The 19998-nt window shown below is 33.7% G+C and overlaps 1 protein-coding gene and 2 long non-coding RNA genes across 7 annotated transcripts in view; all 3 read right to left on the bottom strand.

Annotated features, from left to right (window-relative positions):
• Positions 1-346: 346 nt before the first annotated feature.
• LOC116119279 (putative UPF0481 protein At3g02645) lies at positions 347-4765 on the bottom strand. Of its 5 annotated transcripts, none has more exons than XM_031405226.1 (3): positions 4623-4765; positions 2435-2620; positions 347-1855 (listed from the first exon to the last, which is right to left on the bottom strand). In XM_031405226.1, exon 3 carries the CDS (start codon positions 1845-1847, stop codon positions 537-539), a length of 1311 nt encoding a protein of 436 aa, XP_031261086.1. In that variant the 5' UTR covers positions 1848-1855; positions 2435-2620; positions 4623-4765; the 3' UTR covers positions 347-536. The 5 variants fall into 5 exon arrangements, with proteins under 5 accessions (XP_031261086.1, XP_031261088.1, XP_031261077.1 ...); XM_031405228.1 differs by having other exon boundaries at positions 347-1872; positions 4645-4765; XM_031405217.1 differs by having other exon boundaries at positions 347-1862; positions 4645-4765.
• Positions 4766-8980: 4215 nt separating this feature from the next.
• Positions 8981-19998, bottom strand: part of LOC116119198 — a 37965-nt gene continuing 26947 nt past the window's right edge. Inside the window, exon 3 of the long non-coding RNA XR_004126342.1 lies at positions 8981-9084. This is a non-coding gene — a long non-coding RNA (uncharacterized LOC116119198). The remainder of the gene's footprint in view (positions 9085-19998) is intronic.
• LOC116119190 lies at positions 11011-18737 on the bottom strand. The gene is made up of 3 exons (XR_004126340.1): positions 18660-18737; positions 11232-11450; positions 11011-11066 (listed from the first exon to the last, which is right to left on the bottom strand). It is a non-coding gene; the product is annotated as an uncharacterized LOC116119190 (long non-coding RNA).

Genomic DNA, 19998 nt, shown 5'->3' with positions numbered 1-19998 from the left:
ACAGCTTGATTCAGAGGGCTTGAGGGACTTACAGGAATACACGGTTTGGTGGCTTTACGGGAAGAGTGTGAGTGTCAATTTCCTTCCGATTTCAATAGAGATTTTTATTTTGTTTTCAATTACAGATGTGTTTTCATTAGTGTGTTCATTTAATATTTAAAAGGATATTTATGAAACCAATATCTTATCAATGTTTATGATTTATAAAAACAAACAATTTTAATACTTGGAATTAGATTTTAATAAATTATAAGTAAAGATATCATTTAATATTATGTATGTAGATCTACTTAGTTATGAAACTAATTCAATCATGCACCAGTTGAAAATACAAATGTCACTTTAGTTTGTCAATAGGAAAAGAAAATCCCATTTGGCTATAGGAAAAGGAAATCGTAGAACTATTTGGAATCCTACTTGTCTAAAAATTCTGAAACCACATTGTCTGCATCAAAAACCCTAACAAATCACACTATAAAACGACAAAGCAATTAGCACTGCATATAAAGTATACCATCTATTACAAATTAAATACTTCAAATCATTTGGTTAGGCAAGACTACTTGCAGGATAGAAAATACAGTTTGTGTCAAAGTAAGCAGCAGGAGTATAATTGCGACAGCAGTTGCGGTGCCTCTCCAAAGATTGCTGAAATACACTCTTCTCAAAGTTGTCATGGTATGGTTCCAAGCACTTTCATAGTGCTCGTTCACATCACAACAAAGGTCATCGTAATAGGTATAACTTAAAGGAACCTGTCGGCACAGTTCATTAAACATGTCCGCTATTACAGAATTGTTGCCCATAAAATTCACAATAATTCCCTTTTCAACAAGCAAATCCACATCGTCTTCGGTGTTGATAAGAGAATCCATTACTTGAATATAACTACATATATAAGTTTTGGACGGATAATGACACAGCTCCAAGGCCATCAGATTTCTGATCAAACATTCCGTGTTGTCAGTTATTTCAATGGGTGGGATTTGCAGCTCAACTACAGTAGAAAAGGACATTGGTGATTTTATCTTTTGATATTGTATGTCAACCAAATATCTATTCCGACAAGGCTCAAACTTCAATCCTGAATTTTTCAACTTCAGTGCGTTGGGTAAAATATCCTCAGACGTTATTCGGAGTTTAAACTTGGGATACTTTGGAATTTCTACTAGAGCATATCTACACAAATCAGTGAAATGGTTAATTTTGATACTCCTACTTTGACAAGAAAGCGGTCTGTTGTGCGAGCGATTGAGTTCGAAGAAAAAAACAGAAAGACTGGTGAAGGGAATCCTTTCGTCATCAGACACTTCATCTTTGCTAGCAGAAGTGAAGGCCAAGTTATATAAACCCTCAAGCAAAAAATATGGAAGCTGATTTTCGAGTAACAGCAAGTCCCGTCTTATAGCTCTTAGCCAAACCTCATTTAGCAAAAAATCATAACTGTCCCTATTCCCAAATCTCCAGAGGAGCTCAATGATGAAGACGGCATCAAGTATAATCATTTCTACAAACTCATCACTTGGAATGTCGAGTGGCTCAGCATATTGACGGCGGATTCTTTTTTCCTTTTTTCCAACAAATTTCAGGATCTCCTTCTTTCTATCAGGAGAGTAGGGGATTCGTTGACCAAACGAGTTCATGTATCTCCTTTTATGATTTTCCATGTCAGCCAGCGCATTTTGGCCATGATGATAAGGGCCTATTGAAACTAACTGAGGAGTGTAAGCTTCTGGGTTTACTTCCCGTAGATTTCTAGGAACCTTGTGAATACAACACTCGGCGGCCTGGATATCAATTCTAACCTCATGTTCTTCCTCATCACAACTTGCTAAGTTGTTTGCCATCAAGTTACCTGTTGCCTAAACCAACCTTGAATGAATAATTTTCTTTTTTAAAATTTTTTACAGAAGTACACAATATCTAAACCTCGAATTTTTCTTCTTTATTTTATTTTATTAATTAATTAATTAATTATTATTATTATTATTATTATTATTATTATTATTATTAGTATTAGTATATCTTACTACAGAATGAGATTTAAGTTTTGATATTTCAAACTAATGCTATGGTTTTTCCAGAATTCCTAATTAATTTGATGTTTGTTAACATTATTGTTTTCTCTCTTTTATCTTATTTTAGATGCGTGTAAGTCTTAATTTCTTATTTTCTTACATAACATTAGCATAATATATTTAGTGAGTTAACCGTCACTAATTAGCTCGATCATTTTACATAAATATCTATATTTTAGTTGCAGATTTTAATTCCATGTTGACAGTAAACCTAGAATGCTTGTTAGTGTGCACTTTTACATAAATATCTATATTTAGTTGCTCACTAAGAACTTTCGAACTACCAAATTAATTATAGTATGAAATAATGATCAAAAATAATTTAAAATTAAAACAAATTAAAGCAAGTAGAGGACCTGAATATTTTTTCCGAAAAGAAATACTTTGTGCAGCTGAGTTGAAAACAAGGCTTCTTTTTCTCCTTCTTCCAGAAAAGGGTACTTCACTTAATGAGACTTCCCAAGGACAAGCGGTAGTGAAAATGAAAGAATGGAATCACTGCATGGTATCAAAGCTAAAGGTCTTTGAATCTCCGCATTCATCTGGATAAAAGAAAGTGAAAAAGAAATCCAAGTTTTATGTGAGGGGACCTATTGTACTAATATAATGCTGAACCTTCACTTAACACCACGAATGCCACATAGATAATTAATGAAATTATGATACCTCACTTATTCGTACTTAAAATTCTCAATAATGCATTAATTAAGTATGAGCACATCAACATTATTGCCATTTTCTTTTATCAATGTTTACCTACTCTTGAATCGTTCTCTTTCTTTACTAACTTCCTCCATTTTATTTTATTAATGTCAAAACTTTCAGAATTTTTTTAACTAAACTTAGCAATTAGCATTCAACTGATAATGTTTTAATCCCTCAGAATAGTTTGTTGAAACTAATCCATATTTTTACCATGGCACAAATCATGAAATTAGTCAGATGGCACTAAATGTGATCACGAAATTAGTCTGATAATTAAGTAAAGATCACGAAATTTGTGGCACTTGAATGTGATCAAGCCATTCCTATGACTTAATTTTAACTTTGAGATAAGATTTTAACTTCGCAGCTAATCCATAAATAAGTAAAGAATATATGTAGTTGAGTTGAGAACAAGAGTTTCTCCTCTTGCTTCCCCGAACTCCACACAGATTTCATACGTTTGTGTTTACTTTTCATCCTCCCATCACCATTTTATCTTATTAATTAAAGAGCATGTCTTGTCAAACTTATCTTTAAGAGATTCAATTACTTTTGATGGTAGAAGACAACAACATCTGCGCCAAACTTATCTTGTCAAAAGATTGCAAAAATTTTGTTTTTATTAGTGACGGGAGTTATTGAAACATGTTGTATATTAAACTCCAAAACATGTATAATTATAACTGTTTCTGTTTGTGCCTTGTTAATTTGTTAATCTCTCCATCTAAAGAATCAAAATCCTGGTTAATGTCAATAAAGTTATGTAGGCGTTCAAAAAGTTGCAAATTAAAACCAATAATCTTTCTAAGAGCTGTAAGGGAACATCTATCAACTTAACTAATTTGGAGAAGATTTTTTCGGTAAGAATCAAATATCCAATCTATATGTGAACCCAGCAGTTTTTTCAGGAGAATGAAAGGTAGGTTTCATTAATCTAAGTATAAAGAAGAGAAGTGTTATGAAATTGAAGAACAAATAATTTTGTATTCTGGTAATGCAAGCTGCAGCAGAAACTTCTTACTGCTTGGATTGAGGGAAGAGGAGGATGTTACGGAATTGAGTACAGCAGATAAAGGAATCAGCAGCAAGCTCAAAGTATGTCAAAAATAAATCTGGAATAAAAAAGCAGATCTTGAAGTCTTACTGAAGTCTTATTTTCCAGAATTGGTTCATCAAACTATCAAAGTATGTTAAGGTAGTTACAAGTCTGTTAAACAGAGGGTTATTTGTTAACAGAAATTCAAGTCCCGTTAGTTCGTTTTATTATATGGTAGTAAATTTGTAATACAAACTTACAGAGATTGAAGAACAGGGGTTTTGTTACTCGTAGCTACAGAGTTCATCAAATCTGGGGTTATGATTGACGGTTTGATGATGGTCATTTTGTGTTTCTTTTCTCAAGTGTGTTTTGCTGATCTATCAAGTCACGCGGATTGCCAGTGTGGACTTATTTTGAGTATAAAAACAAGTCATGATCAGTTTGTAATCAAGCTGAATTTAATAAAAATTTCAGATCTGGAAAATTCTGTTTTCTCCCAAACTTTCTGTTTCTTTCTCTGGAAAGTTTATTACTTTCTGGAATTTTCTTCGTTCGATCCTATGATTCTTACAAGAAGACTCCTTCCAAAAAGCATTTTAGCTAAAAAGAGCCTTTTTGATTAAGTATTTGTAAAGGAAGAGGAATGTTTGAATAAAGTTAAAGACGTGATTTGTCCCTTAATACCCATTCTGTTTCACTCTTTAAAAAACAACAATACCCTCTACCTCACTTCACATAAATATTGAAATTGACAGAAGAAAAAATATATATGCAAATAAAGTAACTAAGAAAGAACGAACATTTATAAATAAAGTAAATGACCTGAGTATTTTGGCCGGGAAGAAATACTTTGTATGGCTGAGTAGAGAGCAAGATCTTCTCCTCTTGTTGCTTCCCCGAGTGCCGCACAAACAGGTTATGTAACTATGAACTCACACTTGTGTTCTCTCATAATCACTCTCGCACACACTTATAACTAAAATACCCTTGAAAGTTTGATATTTTAGTTTTTTATAAATTTAAAAATTTTTAAAAACCCCCTTAGGTTTGCTAATTTAACTAAACATCCTAACATATAAAATTTAACTAAACACCCCAGCAGAATCTGGCACTGCGGGTGGTGGGGGCGTTTTTGTCATTTTATAAAATTTTTATAAACTGGATTGTTTTAGTTAAATTAGCAAACTTAAAGGGTTTTTTTATAAATTTTTAAATTTATAAAAAACTAAAATATCAAACTTTCAAGGGCATTCTAGTCTTTTCACTATTAGCAAACGGAAATCACTAACAGCACAGACGGAAGGTACTTATTTGTCGTTTCAAAACCTTTTGAGTACTACTTTGTCGTTACGGCAAATCTTGGGTATGTTCAGGCAAACATAATCGTCATTCTACTGAATTATTATTATGAGCCAAATAATTGTTACAGTAATCAATGTACGAAACGTGATCAGCTTAGTAACGTGAAGTGGAAGATAGCATTTAATTTAATATTTGATTTGTTATTCAAGATGCTAATGGTAGCTTAAGGACTTTTTATAATAATTAATTTCGATAAACAAGGTAATTATATAAAAAGGAATAAAAATGGAAAGGTGGTGAAAAAGCATATTTTCAATTCTTGTATGTAAAAACACAAATCTTCTTTTTCTTTTCAACGATAAAATTATTAGTAATTTTATGTGCATGTGATGGAGATAAAAGCAAAAGAGTCATGGCAAACATTACTTGACGATTCATTCTCTTATTTTGGAAAAATCAGTTTGCCGGCTTTCCTGTTCAAAACTAGAACCCATTTAATCAATTTTTTTTCTTTCGGCAGGTGGCAAACCTAAACATAAGCAGTGGACTAGAGGAAGTTAAATAAAAATATAAGTCAAATGTTCATATACTGGTAATAGGCATAAACACTTTGCTTATATTGATTAATAGAAGCTATTTTTTGTGTATGCATATATCTTCATTCCATTGACCTTATCAAATTGTTCTTTGAGATCTGCATACAATACTTGCGTTTGTCTCATAAACAACCCTACTAAAAATTTCATTAGACACTAGATTAAAGATCCATGACAGTACAATGGCATTTACTCTCTCTCAAAGATTGTGTAAGGACGAATCAAGAGTAGATTCGATACAATTCTTGGCTGCTACGCAACAATCATTGCTCTACTCCAATGTGAATAATTCTCAAACCCTGTTAATTGTTGAGAAACAATCATCACACTAAGAGTATGGCTCGGATGAAGATTGAATGGATTGTGAAAATCAATTTGATTTAACGTTGACATCATAGTTTTCCTTTGTTGCTCCATTCATGCAAATCAATTTGATTCGTGAAATATATTTACAATTAATATGGAAAATATAGTCAGAGAAATCCTAAATCAAAATGGCCGAACACTTTCTCCATTGACCCACGTGATAAGAATGAAGAAGCGCCCATTACAAATTGGCAGGGTAGTAACTGGTAAGCGACGTGAGCTTGAAAAAGAGAGAAGACGTAGGCCACGTGACTAATAAGAGAGGGTCCTTTCTGTAACATTTTTAATCTAAGAGAGGTATTTCTGATATAGGAAATTGAAGACAAGAGGTTGATTATGTAAGGTTCTTGAAGGATAAATATAAAGTCAAAATTTGAAAGATGACAAAATTGTAAATCTATTGGTTATTTTTAACCAAAAGGGATTATTCATCACACCAAAATAAGTTACCTTCATATTGGGGGCTTCTGAATAATTTTGCTTCAAAGGTTGGACATCCAAACACATAAATCATATAAAAAGCAAATTAATAAGAGAACATTACGAGATGCTTAATTTTTATTTTTTATTTTTCATGTTAAGCTTGAACATAAGTTCATTTTAGTTACATATATTTGTGTCTTGATCATTAGCTAGGTACAAAATAAGTTCATCCACATATAAAAATATTAACCAATTAATACAATTAAAAATATTACACTAAAAACAACAAAGCAGCTAGCACCATACATAAAGTAAAATTACATAGCTATATTTCCGTTAGACAACTTGCAGGATAGAAAATACAGTTTGTGCCAAAGTGAGCAGCAGGAGTATAATTGCAGCAACAGTTGCCGTGGCTCTCCAAAGAATTGGTTAAATACACACTAGCCAAGGTTTCCATGGCATGGTTCCAAGGAGTGCGGTAGTGACTACTCAAAGTCTTATAAATGTTGTAATGGGAATAACTTTGAGGAATTTGTTTGCAGAGTTTATTAAACATGGTCGCTGTTACAGAATAGTCACCTGCAGGATCGTAAATAATTCCGTCTTCGACAAGCAAATCCACCTCCTGCTCGGTATTGATAAGTGAATCCATTAGGTGAATATAACGGCATATATAAGCTTCGGATGGATACTGACACACCTCTAAGGCCATCAGATTTCGAATCAAACATTCTGTGTTGTCAGTTATTTCAATATGTGGAATTTGCAACTCAACTTTATTAGAAAATGACATTGGTCGTTTGGTGAGTTGAACGTCAACCAAATATTTACCCCGACTATGCTGAAATTTCACTCCAGAATTTTTCAATTTGACCACGTTTGGTACAGCACCGAGGGACCTCAATGAGAATTTAGACTTAGCATTCGGCGGAATTTCCACTAGACCATATCTACACAAATCAGTGAAATGTTTAATTTTGAATTTAGTACTTTGCATATGAAGTGGTCTGTTGGGCGGGAGATGGAGTTGAAAGAAAACGCCAGAAAGATCACTGAAGGGCATTTCAAAATGAGAAACTTCATTTCCGTGGCGTAGGTGCTGGCCAATTTATATATCTCATCAAGCACAAAATACGGGAGCTGATTTTCGAGTAACCATAAGTCCCGTTTTATAGGTGCTAGCCACACCTCAGTTAGCAAAAAATCATCTTTATATCCTAATAAAAATCTCAAGAAGAGCTCGATGATGAAAGCAGCATCCAGTAGAATAATTTCTTTAAAGTCAACGCTGCCCATAAGATCGTCAGGCAGCTCTGCATAATGATGGCCGATTCGAGTTTTGTTCGCCTGGATAAATTTTTCGATTTCCGACAGTTTATCCGGGAAAATTCGTCCGAAAAATGCATCACTATATCTTCTTTTATGTATTCCCATGTCAGTCAACTCTTCTCTGTGATAGTATAAGGGCCTATTGAAATTAATTGAGGAGTATAGGCTTCGTCATTTACCTTTCTAAGATTCCTAGGAACTTTGTGTATACAACGCTTTTCATCATATTTAATTGCGAAGTTGCTTGGCCAAGTTCAATAACAACACTTTCCATCTTGGAAGCTCTAGGTCCTGCCGCCGAAAACAAGTTTTTATCACTTAGTTACCAATAACCTCTAAAACCAAAAGGGAAATTAGGAATGAGGAAATTGTGAGATCAATATAATTTTGAGGCGGCCTTGGGAGGGGTAGATAGGTGGCAATAGGGTATATATGATAGTATTATGGGTAGATGTGGAGAGTAAATTAATCTTTATCAGAAAACAATAACTTCCTAACTTTATTGAAAATCCTACTTAGATATATGATTATTGCCAATTTAGTCAAAGTATCCTCATATCTATTAAAAAATGCATCACTCCTAACCCCTTAAACCTAACAAGGTTCTTTATGAATTAATTTTTTGCCGCTTTAAAAATTCCTAGTGTTTCATTCATTTGGTTTATAATTATATGTTGAAACAGATATTTTATCCAATTAGAAATTTAAATCATCGTCCTAATCTCGAATTGTGTTAAGTCTTAACAAAGAAAAATTATATAAACAAGTTATACCAATAAATAAATAGAATCAAGAATACAATGCATAAAGAAATTATATAAACAAGTTATACCAAATTAAATAACTGATAATTAAAATAATAAAGTAAAGTTTGAAAATAATTACGAACTTGATCAATATTTCGGCCTAAACAAATAGTTGCAGTGTTGACGTGAAGACCAGGTCGTGTTTTCACAAGGTCTGCTTGGGAGTTTTTTTTACACTGGTTTGGGAGGGTTTTAATTAGACTGGTTTTGAGGTGTTTAAAAACCCCACTTGCCAGATTTTTAATAGGGTGGTTTTGCATGGTTTAAAAACCCCCCCCAAACCAGTGTAGTGTATTTTTGAGAGGTTTATAAACACCCAAATTGGAGTGTTTTGCTGGTTTAAAACTTTTATCCCAAAAAAACCCCTTTCCACTCCTTTGCTGCACACAAATCTCTCGCTGCTGTTGACTTCTCTCTAGCACACAAATCTCTTGCTACTGCACACGAAGTGAGTGAATGGTTTTAATTTGTTACACACAAATCCCTTTGCTGCACAAAACTCGTTTGGTTTGTATTAGATTCTTCTCACTTTCAGCAAATTAGGCGTCAACCAAATTGGCATTGGTTTTCTGATAATGTATTAGGCGTCAACCAAACCAGTGTAGTTTCTTTCTCAAAAATCCTTCCAATAGTAATAAGTATTAACTATTACATCTTCTCAAAACTTGAAAAGAAAAGTTGTCATTCACCAGCTATTTAAACCACCATTTTCAACGCCTCTCAAGCAAACGTGTTCAGTATTTGACTGCAATCTGTTTCTCCCATTTAAATTAATTTACAATCTCTTCTTTCTTTTCAAATTTTTTTGCTTGCTATTATTCTCACAGGAGTCAAAACTATGTCCGCATTCCAATTTGATAATTATAGCGGCTTCTACTCTACTAAATCGGATAACCCAAAACTCACTTAAATCTGACACAGACTAATGATAATGGAAGTAAAACTCAAAACCAGGTGTTAATAAGAAACATAAGTACAACTTTGTAAAAACACCTTTTCACAAGACTGAGTAGCTAAAAACATGCAAGTCAAATTTATAACTTCAAAGTTAATTAAGCGAAAGAGAGAGTGTTTTAATTTTAGGGGTATTTATGTACATTTATCATTTACAAAAACTGTCAGAACCGTTGGAAAATAAACTCCCAACACAGGTTGGGTGTTTTAAAAAACGCCTACTAAAAACCTCTCAAAACCGCTACGGTAGTTTACCCTCAAAACCGCTACGATGGTTTACCCTCATAACCGCTACCATAAAACCCACGCAGACCCCAAAAGACTTACTCTTTAAAGGATGGAAATGAATTCTTTACCTCTATGAGCTGCCTTTAGCAAAAGCCATTTCAATATTTATTAGAAATTATGCAGAATGTCCTCTAGACCAACACTCTATAATGATGGACTTTAACAATTGAATGTATTTATTGAATCAGATTCTTGATTTCATTTAAATATTTTATTAAATATTCAAAAGAGTATGCATTTTAACTAAGATCTTAAAAATAATATAAAATCTTATAATTAGGATTTTCAAAATAAGGTTGAATAGGATTTTGGGTCAATTATAGTTTATAAATAAATAAAAAAAATTATAAAATTATTAATTATCTTAAAAATAAAAAGATTCACAATTAAGAAAATGATATATGTAAAAAATAACATAAAAGCCAGTAAAATTATATATATATATATATATATATATAAAGCAAGGCGAACCCAAGTACAAAGGAAGGGGCCGCACTTAGATATATAATATAATGAGTAATGCTAGTTTTACAAAGACAATACAAAGGGGGATTATATTAGAAAAAGCTATTCTTACAAAGACTCATACAAAGAAGGTTACAAGTAGTGACACATCAGAAGAAAAAAACAAAGAAAAAACGGAAAAAGAGAGAGAGAGAGAAAGAAATCATGAAAATCAAGGTGAGGATTGTCTTTATATGTCCCCTTTGTATGTGTCTAGTAAAACTAGTCTTGAATAATACCCCTTAAACCTACAACAAGAGACTTACAAGGACTATGGCGTCCACTGACTCAGGTGGTAGATATCCTACAAAATGACAAACACCCTTATTGTTTTTTACTTCAGTTTACTTTTGTTAAATCGTCTTAATGTCAAGGATAGATTTTTCAAAAATCTTGGTCTCCAAACTTTAACCAAAATCTCTCACTCACTTAAACGCAATTTCGTTCAAAAACTACTTTGTAACTCGATCATTAATTTAAGCAAAGTAAGAGGAAATTGAGCCTCTCGAAGGGCAAGACTAGGGGAGTAAATTAACACAAAAAACATAAAAATAGTAAGCAAGTAAGTAATTAAGAACCTGAATATTATGTCCCAAAGAAAAAATATACTGAGAGAAAGAGAGCTTATCCTCCTCCTCCCGGATGCCGAACAGAATATAGAAGAGTTAAAAACCTGAGTTGCGATAGAAATACAAGATTATTTTACTCATTTATAAAGTTCTAAATAACACGTTAATTAAAGATGAACATGTACAATATTATGATCTTCTCCTCTGAGACCTTTTTATAAATAAAGTAAATGACATTGTTGAAGGTGAAGTTAGAAACGACGTCGCACCACTTATCTTATACGTAGCCCTTTTTGACTTGCGCTTCTTCTAACCGTTGGATTGCTTGAACTAATCTGATGGCTGTCTTGATGCCACCTGGACAGCAGTATAAAAGTCTCCCCTCTCCCGTCTGAAGATAACAGAAGCTGTAGTTCATTCAACATCTCTCTCTCTCAGTTGTATCGCATAAGAGCCTGTATTTTTCTTGTTTTTCTTTGCTGCAAATTCTGTCATTACAGTAAGGTTTTTCAGTCACTTCGTGAGGGTGGAGTTTACTCTTGGGTGCAAGGTTTCGAGTAGAGTTCCCTCGGAGCAGATTTGTAGGTGTAAGAAGAAAGTTTGAGTGGGAAGAGAGAGAGATCGAGTAGAGTGAGAGGTGTGTAATATGTAACAAAGGTTCTAATTAGTGTAGAGAGCTCCTCAATTGTGGAGTTCAACGTGGATGTAGCTTATCCAAATCTTAGATAAGTGAACACGATAATGTGTTCTTATTGGTTGATTGTTCTTTGTGTGTTGTGATGTTCTTAATTTTAGTTTGTTAAGTGAATTTGGTAATTGGTTTGAATCTTTACAGTAGTATCAGAGTTAGAAATCTAGGGTTCATCGATCTCTAGGTCTATTCTTGAATTAAGAATTCGTCAATTTTTGGGGCTTTCACGATCCGTAAGTTCTTTAGAGTTCTAGGGTTCTTTAAACTTTCTGGAATTTTCTTCGTTCGATCGTATGATTCTTACAAGAAGACTCCTTCCAAAAAGATTTTAGCTAAAAAGAGCCTTTTTGATTAAGTATTTGTAAAGGAAGAGGAATGTTTGAGTGATTAAGGTTAAAGACATGATTTGTCCTTAATACCCATTCTGTTTCACTCTAAAAAACAACAATATCCTCTACCTCACTTCACATAAATATTCCAATTGACAGAAGAAAAAATATATAGCAAAAAAGTAATTAGAAGAACGAACATTTATAAATGAAGTAAATGACCTGAGTATTTTGGCGGAAGAAATACTGTGTGGCTGAGTAGAGAGCAAGATCTTCTCCCCTTGTTGCTTCCCCGAGTGCCGCACAAACAGGTTATGTAATTATGAACTCACATTTGTGTTCTCTCTTAATCACTCCTGCACACACTTATAAGTTATAAAATAGATATGGTTAATATGGAAAATATAGTCAGAGAAATTATTGAAATAGCGACAGTTTCTCCATCGACCTACGTGATAAGAAATAAAGAGAATTTAAGTCATAGCAAATGGACCCGACCCAACTTTAGGTTTTGTCAACTTCCCAAATGGCTTGATGAATGGAGGGGGCTCTAGCGACTTCAGAAATGAGGACATGTGGGCATTTTAGCTTGGGCTTTTGAAAATTGGCTTACGAAATGGTTAATAAAGCCGATTGTGTTGGCTGTATTCGTTGGTTAACTCTAAAAACAGCAACCAAATCCTTGTAAATACTGCACACTTAGAAAATGGGAGAAAAATGATATGAAATGCTAAACCCTTGTATTCTTGTTTTACCGCTTTAGTCCCTCTTAGTTTATGTTTCTTACAATTAATTTATAACATGTCATCACCAAGAGAACTTCTAACTACTTTAACTTCATATTTTACACACAACCTTTTTTTTTTAAAGTGTATCTGTGCTTGCCAATAAATTAGATTTTCATAGAGTTTTATATGTTTGAACACAAAAACTTAAGAAGGGAGTAAAATGTTACCACACATGATTCATGCATGTCTTCTAGTTGATGTTTACATTAAGTGAAAGTTAAAGTTAAAAGCCAAAGCTAAGCAATTTGAATAGCAAAGGCAATTTTACACTGAACACACACACACACACACACAAACAAAAACACGCAAAAACACACAAACAAAAGCACAACAAAAACAAAAACACACACAAAAGGACCAGCACTTCGTGGATACAAACACACACAAAAAGGATAACCACAACACAACACACAATTTTTTCCTTTCACAACACACACACTCATATATATTATATATTATATATATATATATATATATAAGATTTGATTGAAGAAGTGCACAATGACATGGTATATCTGTCTTCCCGAAGAATTTCTCCAACACCAAATATATATATATATAGAAATGAGAGATTATCATGTAGGGATTTCAAAAATAAAATAATGTTAAAATATCAGACACGAAACAACCAAATATAGCTAATTTATTGATCATAATGGTATACAAAACTATATCACTTCATCAATTGTCTTTATTGTCATTCACAATTGCCGAGATGTCCGATGTGAGTTTAGCAAATGAAATAAATGAATTCAAATTTGGTTGGTGATCATCAGAACCGATTTGGAATAAAATTAGGATGAAATGAATAACTAAACAATCAGATTCCTTGCATTGTATCATAGTAAACAAAATTATAATATATAAACACGGTTGATGTCCCACCAATTTTGTGTTTTTGTCATTTACAATGTGCTGTGAGTAAAAGTTCTCGCTGTTACCTTCACTTTGCATTTTGGGAAAAATCAGTTTGCCGCTTTCCTGTTCAATACAGAACCCATTTAATCAATTTTTTCTTTCAGCAGGTGGCAAACCTAAACATAAGCAGTTGGACTGGAGGAAGTTAAATAAAATATAAGTCAAATGTTCTATACTGTAATACAACAAAACAAATGGTTATAGATATACCTTGATTTCAGCAATGTTCAACAGTCTCCATCTTCTACTCAGCAGCTGGTTAGAACAAGGTTGCTCACCATTGCGGCAGGAAAGCTTCGATTTGACTTTGCCCATGGAATCACTCCTAAGTCCGTCTACATCCATGTTGCTGAGAGATAGAAAATGCTTGAAATCTTGAGTTATCTAACATTTTGGCTCTAGAGATTATGTCGTATGTAGAAACTGATGGTTTTAAACCTGACTCTATCATCTCATTAAGTAAACCTCAGCCTCTTGCCACTTTCCACCCTTGCAAAGGACACCAATGGTGGAGCTATAGCTAGCACATTTGAACAAGTCCTTCTCATCCATTTCTTTAACCAACCTAAGGGCCCTATATGAGTTATCCTCTTTGCAATACCCGTGAATCATCATATTATATACAACATCATTCGCCTCCAACTGCATCTCACTCATTGATTTGAATAGTTTTGATGCCTCTTTCATATTGGCCTTTCATACCAATCCATGGATCAAAACACCATACGTGTAAACATCTGGAACCAAACCAGCCTCTCCATGAAGGCATGTATCTGAAAAGCTTTCTCCATATGATCAGTATCGAGCAAATGCTCTATTAGAATTGTATAAGTAACTTTAGAAGAGTTATGCCCCTCTCCTCCATCTCCTCACCATATCAAAACTCTACCTAAATTTCCTGCTCTACAAAAACTTCCCATTAGAACATTAAAGTCACTAAAGATGGTGAATGACCATTTGACTTTAATTGATCAAAGAATGTCAAAGCCTTGTCAATTGCCCAACATTACAAACCTCTATCTTTTTGTGTTATATGTGATAAATTGGGAATATACTAGCATTTCTCATCTGATAAAATAACCTCTCCGCCTCCCGGATCCTCATCACTTTACATAATCCACCATAAGAGTGTTATATGTAACCACATTGCAAGCACACCTCTTTCACCGCATTTCATCAAGCAGTTTAAAAACCTTCACTTATTTTTCGATCATTGCAATACTCATTAATCAAACAATTATAAGTATACAAGTTTGGTGACACCCCATTAAACTGCATTTCTATTATAGCTCAACACCCTTTTAAGGCCTTTTTAAATAATCCACTAATCAAAATGGTGTAAGTGTACTGATTAGCAACAAACCTAGCTCACCATTTTATCAACCAACTTTTAGCTCTCTCGATATCACCATTTTACAAAACACCCATCAATCAAAGTAGTAACATAACAACATTGGAGACCAACCAAATCCCCAACTGATGAAAAACCTCAAATCCCTTGTTCAAATCACCAGCCTCACAACATCCCAATTTCATTATCCAAAACTATAGGCATCCAATTTAACCCTACATTTATTCTCACTAAAAAACAAACAACTCTTCTCAAAACAAGAAGATTTGATAAGAAAGCTCAACAGATTATTAAACAATTTGATTCAGGTACAAGACCCTTATCACATTTGATTAAAATAAAACAGAGCTTGCTCTACTGACTGAGATTTTATAAGAGCTTTACAATTGCTTCATAAAGATGAAACTAACTGTTGAGTCGCATTTAAGTGTTTTTTTGTTAAGTGGTGGAGAAGAGAGTGAGAAGTGATGACTGAAGATGAAATGGACCAGATAATCTGTAGAATGAGAGACTGCGCATGAGATTGCATGTTCGAGGAGAGAAGAAGTGGGAGTTATTGATATGGATGTGGGGTGTGATGGAGGCCTTGGGAGAGTCATGGAGTTAAAGACGAAAAAAAGCTTTGAGAGGTGGATTTTCATCATATTTGATATGAGAGCTAGCTTGCTGACTGTGGTGACATTTTGCAGCTACGTTTGCATGCCATGCTTTCTGACTACAAAGTTCTAAATACTGCACAAGAAAACATGAATATTACGCTGTAACCGAACTTCCAGATCAAAGAACAATTTTCCCATTCTATTTTCCCTCTACCGTGCAAAATTTTGCAGCTACAGTTAAAATATTACGCTGTGATGGAGGCCTTGGAGAGTATGGATTGAAGAAAGCAAAATTGTAGAGCTGAGATTTTCATCATATATGATATGAGAGCCAGAGCTTGCTGACTCTGGCGACATTTTTGCAGCTACATTTGCATGTCATGGCTTTCTGACTACAAGTTCTTATACTGCACAAGAAAACGATATTACTCGAACCGAACTTCCAGATCAAAGAAAAAGTTTTCCCATCTTTATTTTTCCCTCTACCATTTTTTGTTCATTGTCTTCGAAAATGTCAGCATAGATAACAAATTATTTACAAATTCTTAAAAAAAAAAAATGTGAATTCGCTTCTTGCAATGTCAACACAAATGATATATCTCATCATCTTCAGTACACAAACTGTCTGTAAACGATTTTACCTTGTAACAAATATCACAAATACAGAATCATCTCATACAAAAACTATTAGCAAAATTATCAAAATTATAATTTACCATCAACCCATCAAAGAAACAAGGGAAAAGGAAAGAAAACCTTAAAATATTTTTAAACAAAAATACAAAAATAATGTAGCACAAGTAGATTCATTTTAGTGAGAGAGATTTTAAAGCTAGTTTTACACCATTGCTACATTTAAACGACAAACAGAAAAAAAATGTCGAAATTATGAATTTAAGCATCACATGAATCAAGAAATAAAAGCACAGCACAGCACAATTTTACTTCAATTTTGAATTTTGAATGTCTTTAAATTAAATATAAGAAATTGAGTTTAAAACCGATTGAATGCATCATTCACTTAACTCATAGAAAGAATAAGCAGGAAAGAATTAGGAAATACCTCCACATCGGCGTACGGCGGCGTGTGCGGCAGGTAACGGCAGCGATCCTCGCACCGAACTCTAAGCGCTAGTTGAACCTTCTTCGGTCTCTTTCAGCGGCGGGGAGCTTTCTCTCTTAAAGAGGGTCTTCGTTGCGCTTTCCTCTGACAGTTATACCCCTTACGAGGGCAGGGCGCCCTAGCTAGATTCAAGTTCTCCTCCCAGGGGAGAAAGGTAAATGCATTCTTTTTTAATGAATACAAGAATCAAGGGCAGAGAGCTGATAGATTTTGCGCGATTTGAAAGAGGACCTCATTTTAATATTTGTTTGTCCACTGTCAGTAAGATCCCTATAGATTATTATAATAACATCGTCTATCCCAATCGATCACATCCTAATATTTGTCATTATTATTTTACCCCCCTCTTTTAAATTTTTACGGGGTTATCATATTTTGTCCCCATAAATTATCAAAAAAACAGAGTTTTATAATAATAAATTTATTATGCCCAAAAAATCAAGCTGACACACGCTTACATCAGTCAAGACCAATTAGAGTTCATAAAGATTTATGTCATCTAAATACTGTTACATCATTCAAAGACAGAAGAAATAAGACTGTCATTAACTTGGGAAGTAAAGATTTGGCTAGTGAGTGACTAGGAGTCATCCACCTGCTCAAACCTGCACGATTTAAGAATATCTCTTGTGCAATCAATCAATGGGAAGCAGTGTAGGAATTGTATAATACCTACCCGCTTACAGACTTGTGATCATTACCTAAAAACCTCTTACTATAAATAAAAGGCTCCCCTCTATTTTTCGGGATTCTGATAACATAAACACTCTCTCTCTGTATTTCTATTCTCTGGTCGTTACTCTCAACATAATTGTAATCTCTCATTTATAAAAAGACAGTGTATAGAGGATTCGCTTTAAGCATCTGAACCACTTTAAAAATATCTCTCATTTATTTATTTCATTTTTTATTTCCGTGTAATTTCTAAATTAACTCAACACTTTATACATACAAATAGTTGGTGTCAAAATCCAACATCAACCAAATTTTTATTATCAATCCGAATCAGAGGGTCATTTTTGTTAATTTCAATCGATTGTTTTATAAAATTTTGTTCATAGAATTTCATAATGCCATTGCACCAGGGTTAAGCCCGCTGGCTTATCGAGTTCGAGCTTGGTATTTATAAAAGGATGTTAGTGTAAATTTCTCAAATCTAATAGGTTTCCATGTAATTTCTCAAACTTTTACGCATATAAATTATAAGGGGCTGAAACCCCATGGCCACTCCAAACTGGTAACTTCACAACATCGCTATGATGACTATGAAAATCAAATCTTTAAGAACAAAACCTCTCCAAATCCTTTCTTCTTCCTCAAATCTCTTAAAGTTTCAATCTTTTTCATCATCTTCAACAATTGAACAATCTTCATTGAACCCATTACCTAAAACTGCAACTTTAACACCACAATTAACCCAACAAGAACTCGCCAAAATCAACCTCTTAATCCCACGCCTATGCCTCACAAACAACATTAACACAGCCATTAATCTCACTCTCATATCAGGTTAAAATCAGGGTTCATCGATCTCTAGGTCTATTCTTAATTGATTCGTCAATTTTTGGGGCTTTCACGATCCGTAGTTCTTTAGAGTTCTAGGGTTCTTTAAACTTTCTGGAATTTTCTTCGTTCGATCGTATGATTCTACAAGAAGACTCCTTCCAAAGCATTTTGCTAAAAGAGCCTTTTTGATTAAGTATTTGTAAAGGAAGAGGAATGTTTGAGTGATTAAGGTTAAAGACATGATTTGTCCCTTAATACCCTTCTGTTTCACTCTTTAAAAAACACAATATCCTCTACCTCACTTCACATAAATATTCCAATTGACAGAAGAAAAAATATATATGCAAATAAAGTAATTAGAAGAACGAACCTTTATAAATGAAGTAAATGACCTGAGTATTTTGGCCGGGAAGAAATACTTTGTGTGCTGAGTAGAGAGCAAGATCTTCCTCCCTTGTTGCTTCCCCGAGGGCCGCACAACACGGTTATGTAATTATGAACTCACATTTGTGTTCTCTCTTATCACTCCTGGCACACACTTATAAGTTATAACAATAATATGGTTAATATGGAAAATATAGTCAGAGAAATTATTGAAATAGCGACAGTTTCTCCATCGACCTACGTGATAAGAAATAAGAGAATTTAAGTCATAGCAAATGGACCCGAACACCTTTAGGTTTTTGTCAACTTCCCAAATGGCTTGAGATGGAGGGGGCTCTAGGACTTCAGAAATAGAGACATGTGGGCATTTTAGCTGGGGGCTTTTGAAAATTGGCTTACGAAATGGTTATAAAGCCGATTGTGTTGGCTGTATTCGATGGTGTTAACTCTAAAACAGCTAACCAATCCTTTATTATACTGCACACTTAGAAAATGGGAGAAAAATGAATATGAATTGCTAAACCCTTGTATTCTTGTTTTAACCGCTTTAGTCCTCTTAGTTTATGTTTCTACAATTATTTATAACATGTCATCACCAAGAGAACTTCTAACTACTTTAACTTCATATTTTATCACACACCACCTTTTTTTTTATAAGTGTATCATGTGCTTCCAATAAATTAGATTTTCATGAGTTTATATGTTTGACACACAAACTTAAGGAAGGGACTAAAATGTTACCACACATGATTCCATGCATGTCTTCTAGTTGATGTTTCCATTAAGTGAAAGTTAAGTTAAAAGCCAAAGCTAAGCAATTTGAAACAAAGGCAAATTTTACCTGAACACACACACACCACACACAAACAAAACCACCAAAACACACACAACAAAAGCACACACAACAAAAACACCCACAAAAAGGACCAGCACTTCGTGGATACAAACACACACAAAAAGGATAACCACAACACAACACCAATTTTTTCCGTTTCACACACACACACTCATATATATATATATATATATAATATATATTATTATAGATTTGATTGAAGAAGTGGCACAATGACATGGTATATCTGTCTTCCCGAAGAATTTCTCCACACCAAATATAATATATATAAAATGAGAGATTATCATGTAGGGTTTCAAAAATAAATAATGTTAAATATCTCGACACCGAACAACCATAATTAGCTAATTTTATTGATCATATATGGTATACAAAACTATATCACTTCATCAATTGTCTTTTATTGTCATTCACAATTGCCAGATGTCCGATGTGAGTTTAGCAAATGAATAAATGAATTTCAAATTTGGTTGGTGATCATCAGAACCGAT

The sequence above is a fragment of the Pistacia vera genome, unplaced genomic scaffold (assembly GCF_008641045.1).
Source record: "Pistacia vera cultivar Batoury unplaced genomic scaffold, PisVer_v2 Contig1249, whole genome shotgun sequence".
NCBI lineage: Eukaryota > Viridiplantae > Streptophyta > Magnoliopsida > Sapindales > Anacardiaceae > Pistacia > Pistacia vera.
Note: the sequence above shows the minus strand (reverse complement) of the source record. Positions and strands in the feature narration are given on the sequence as shown.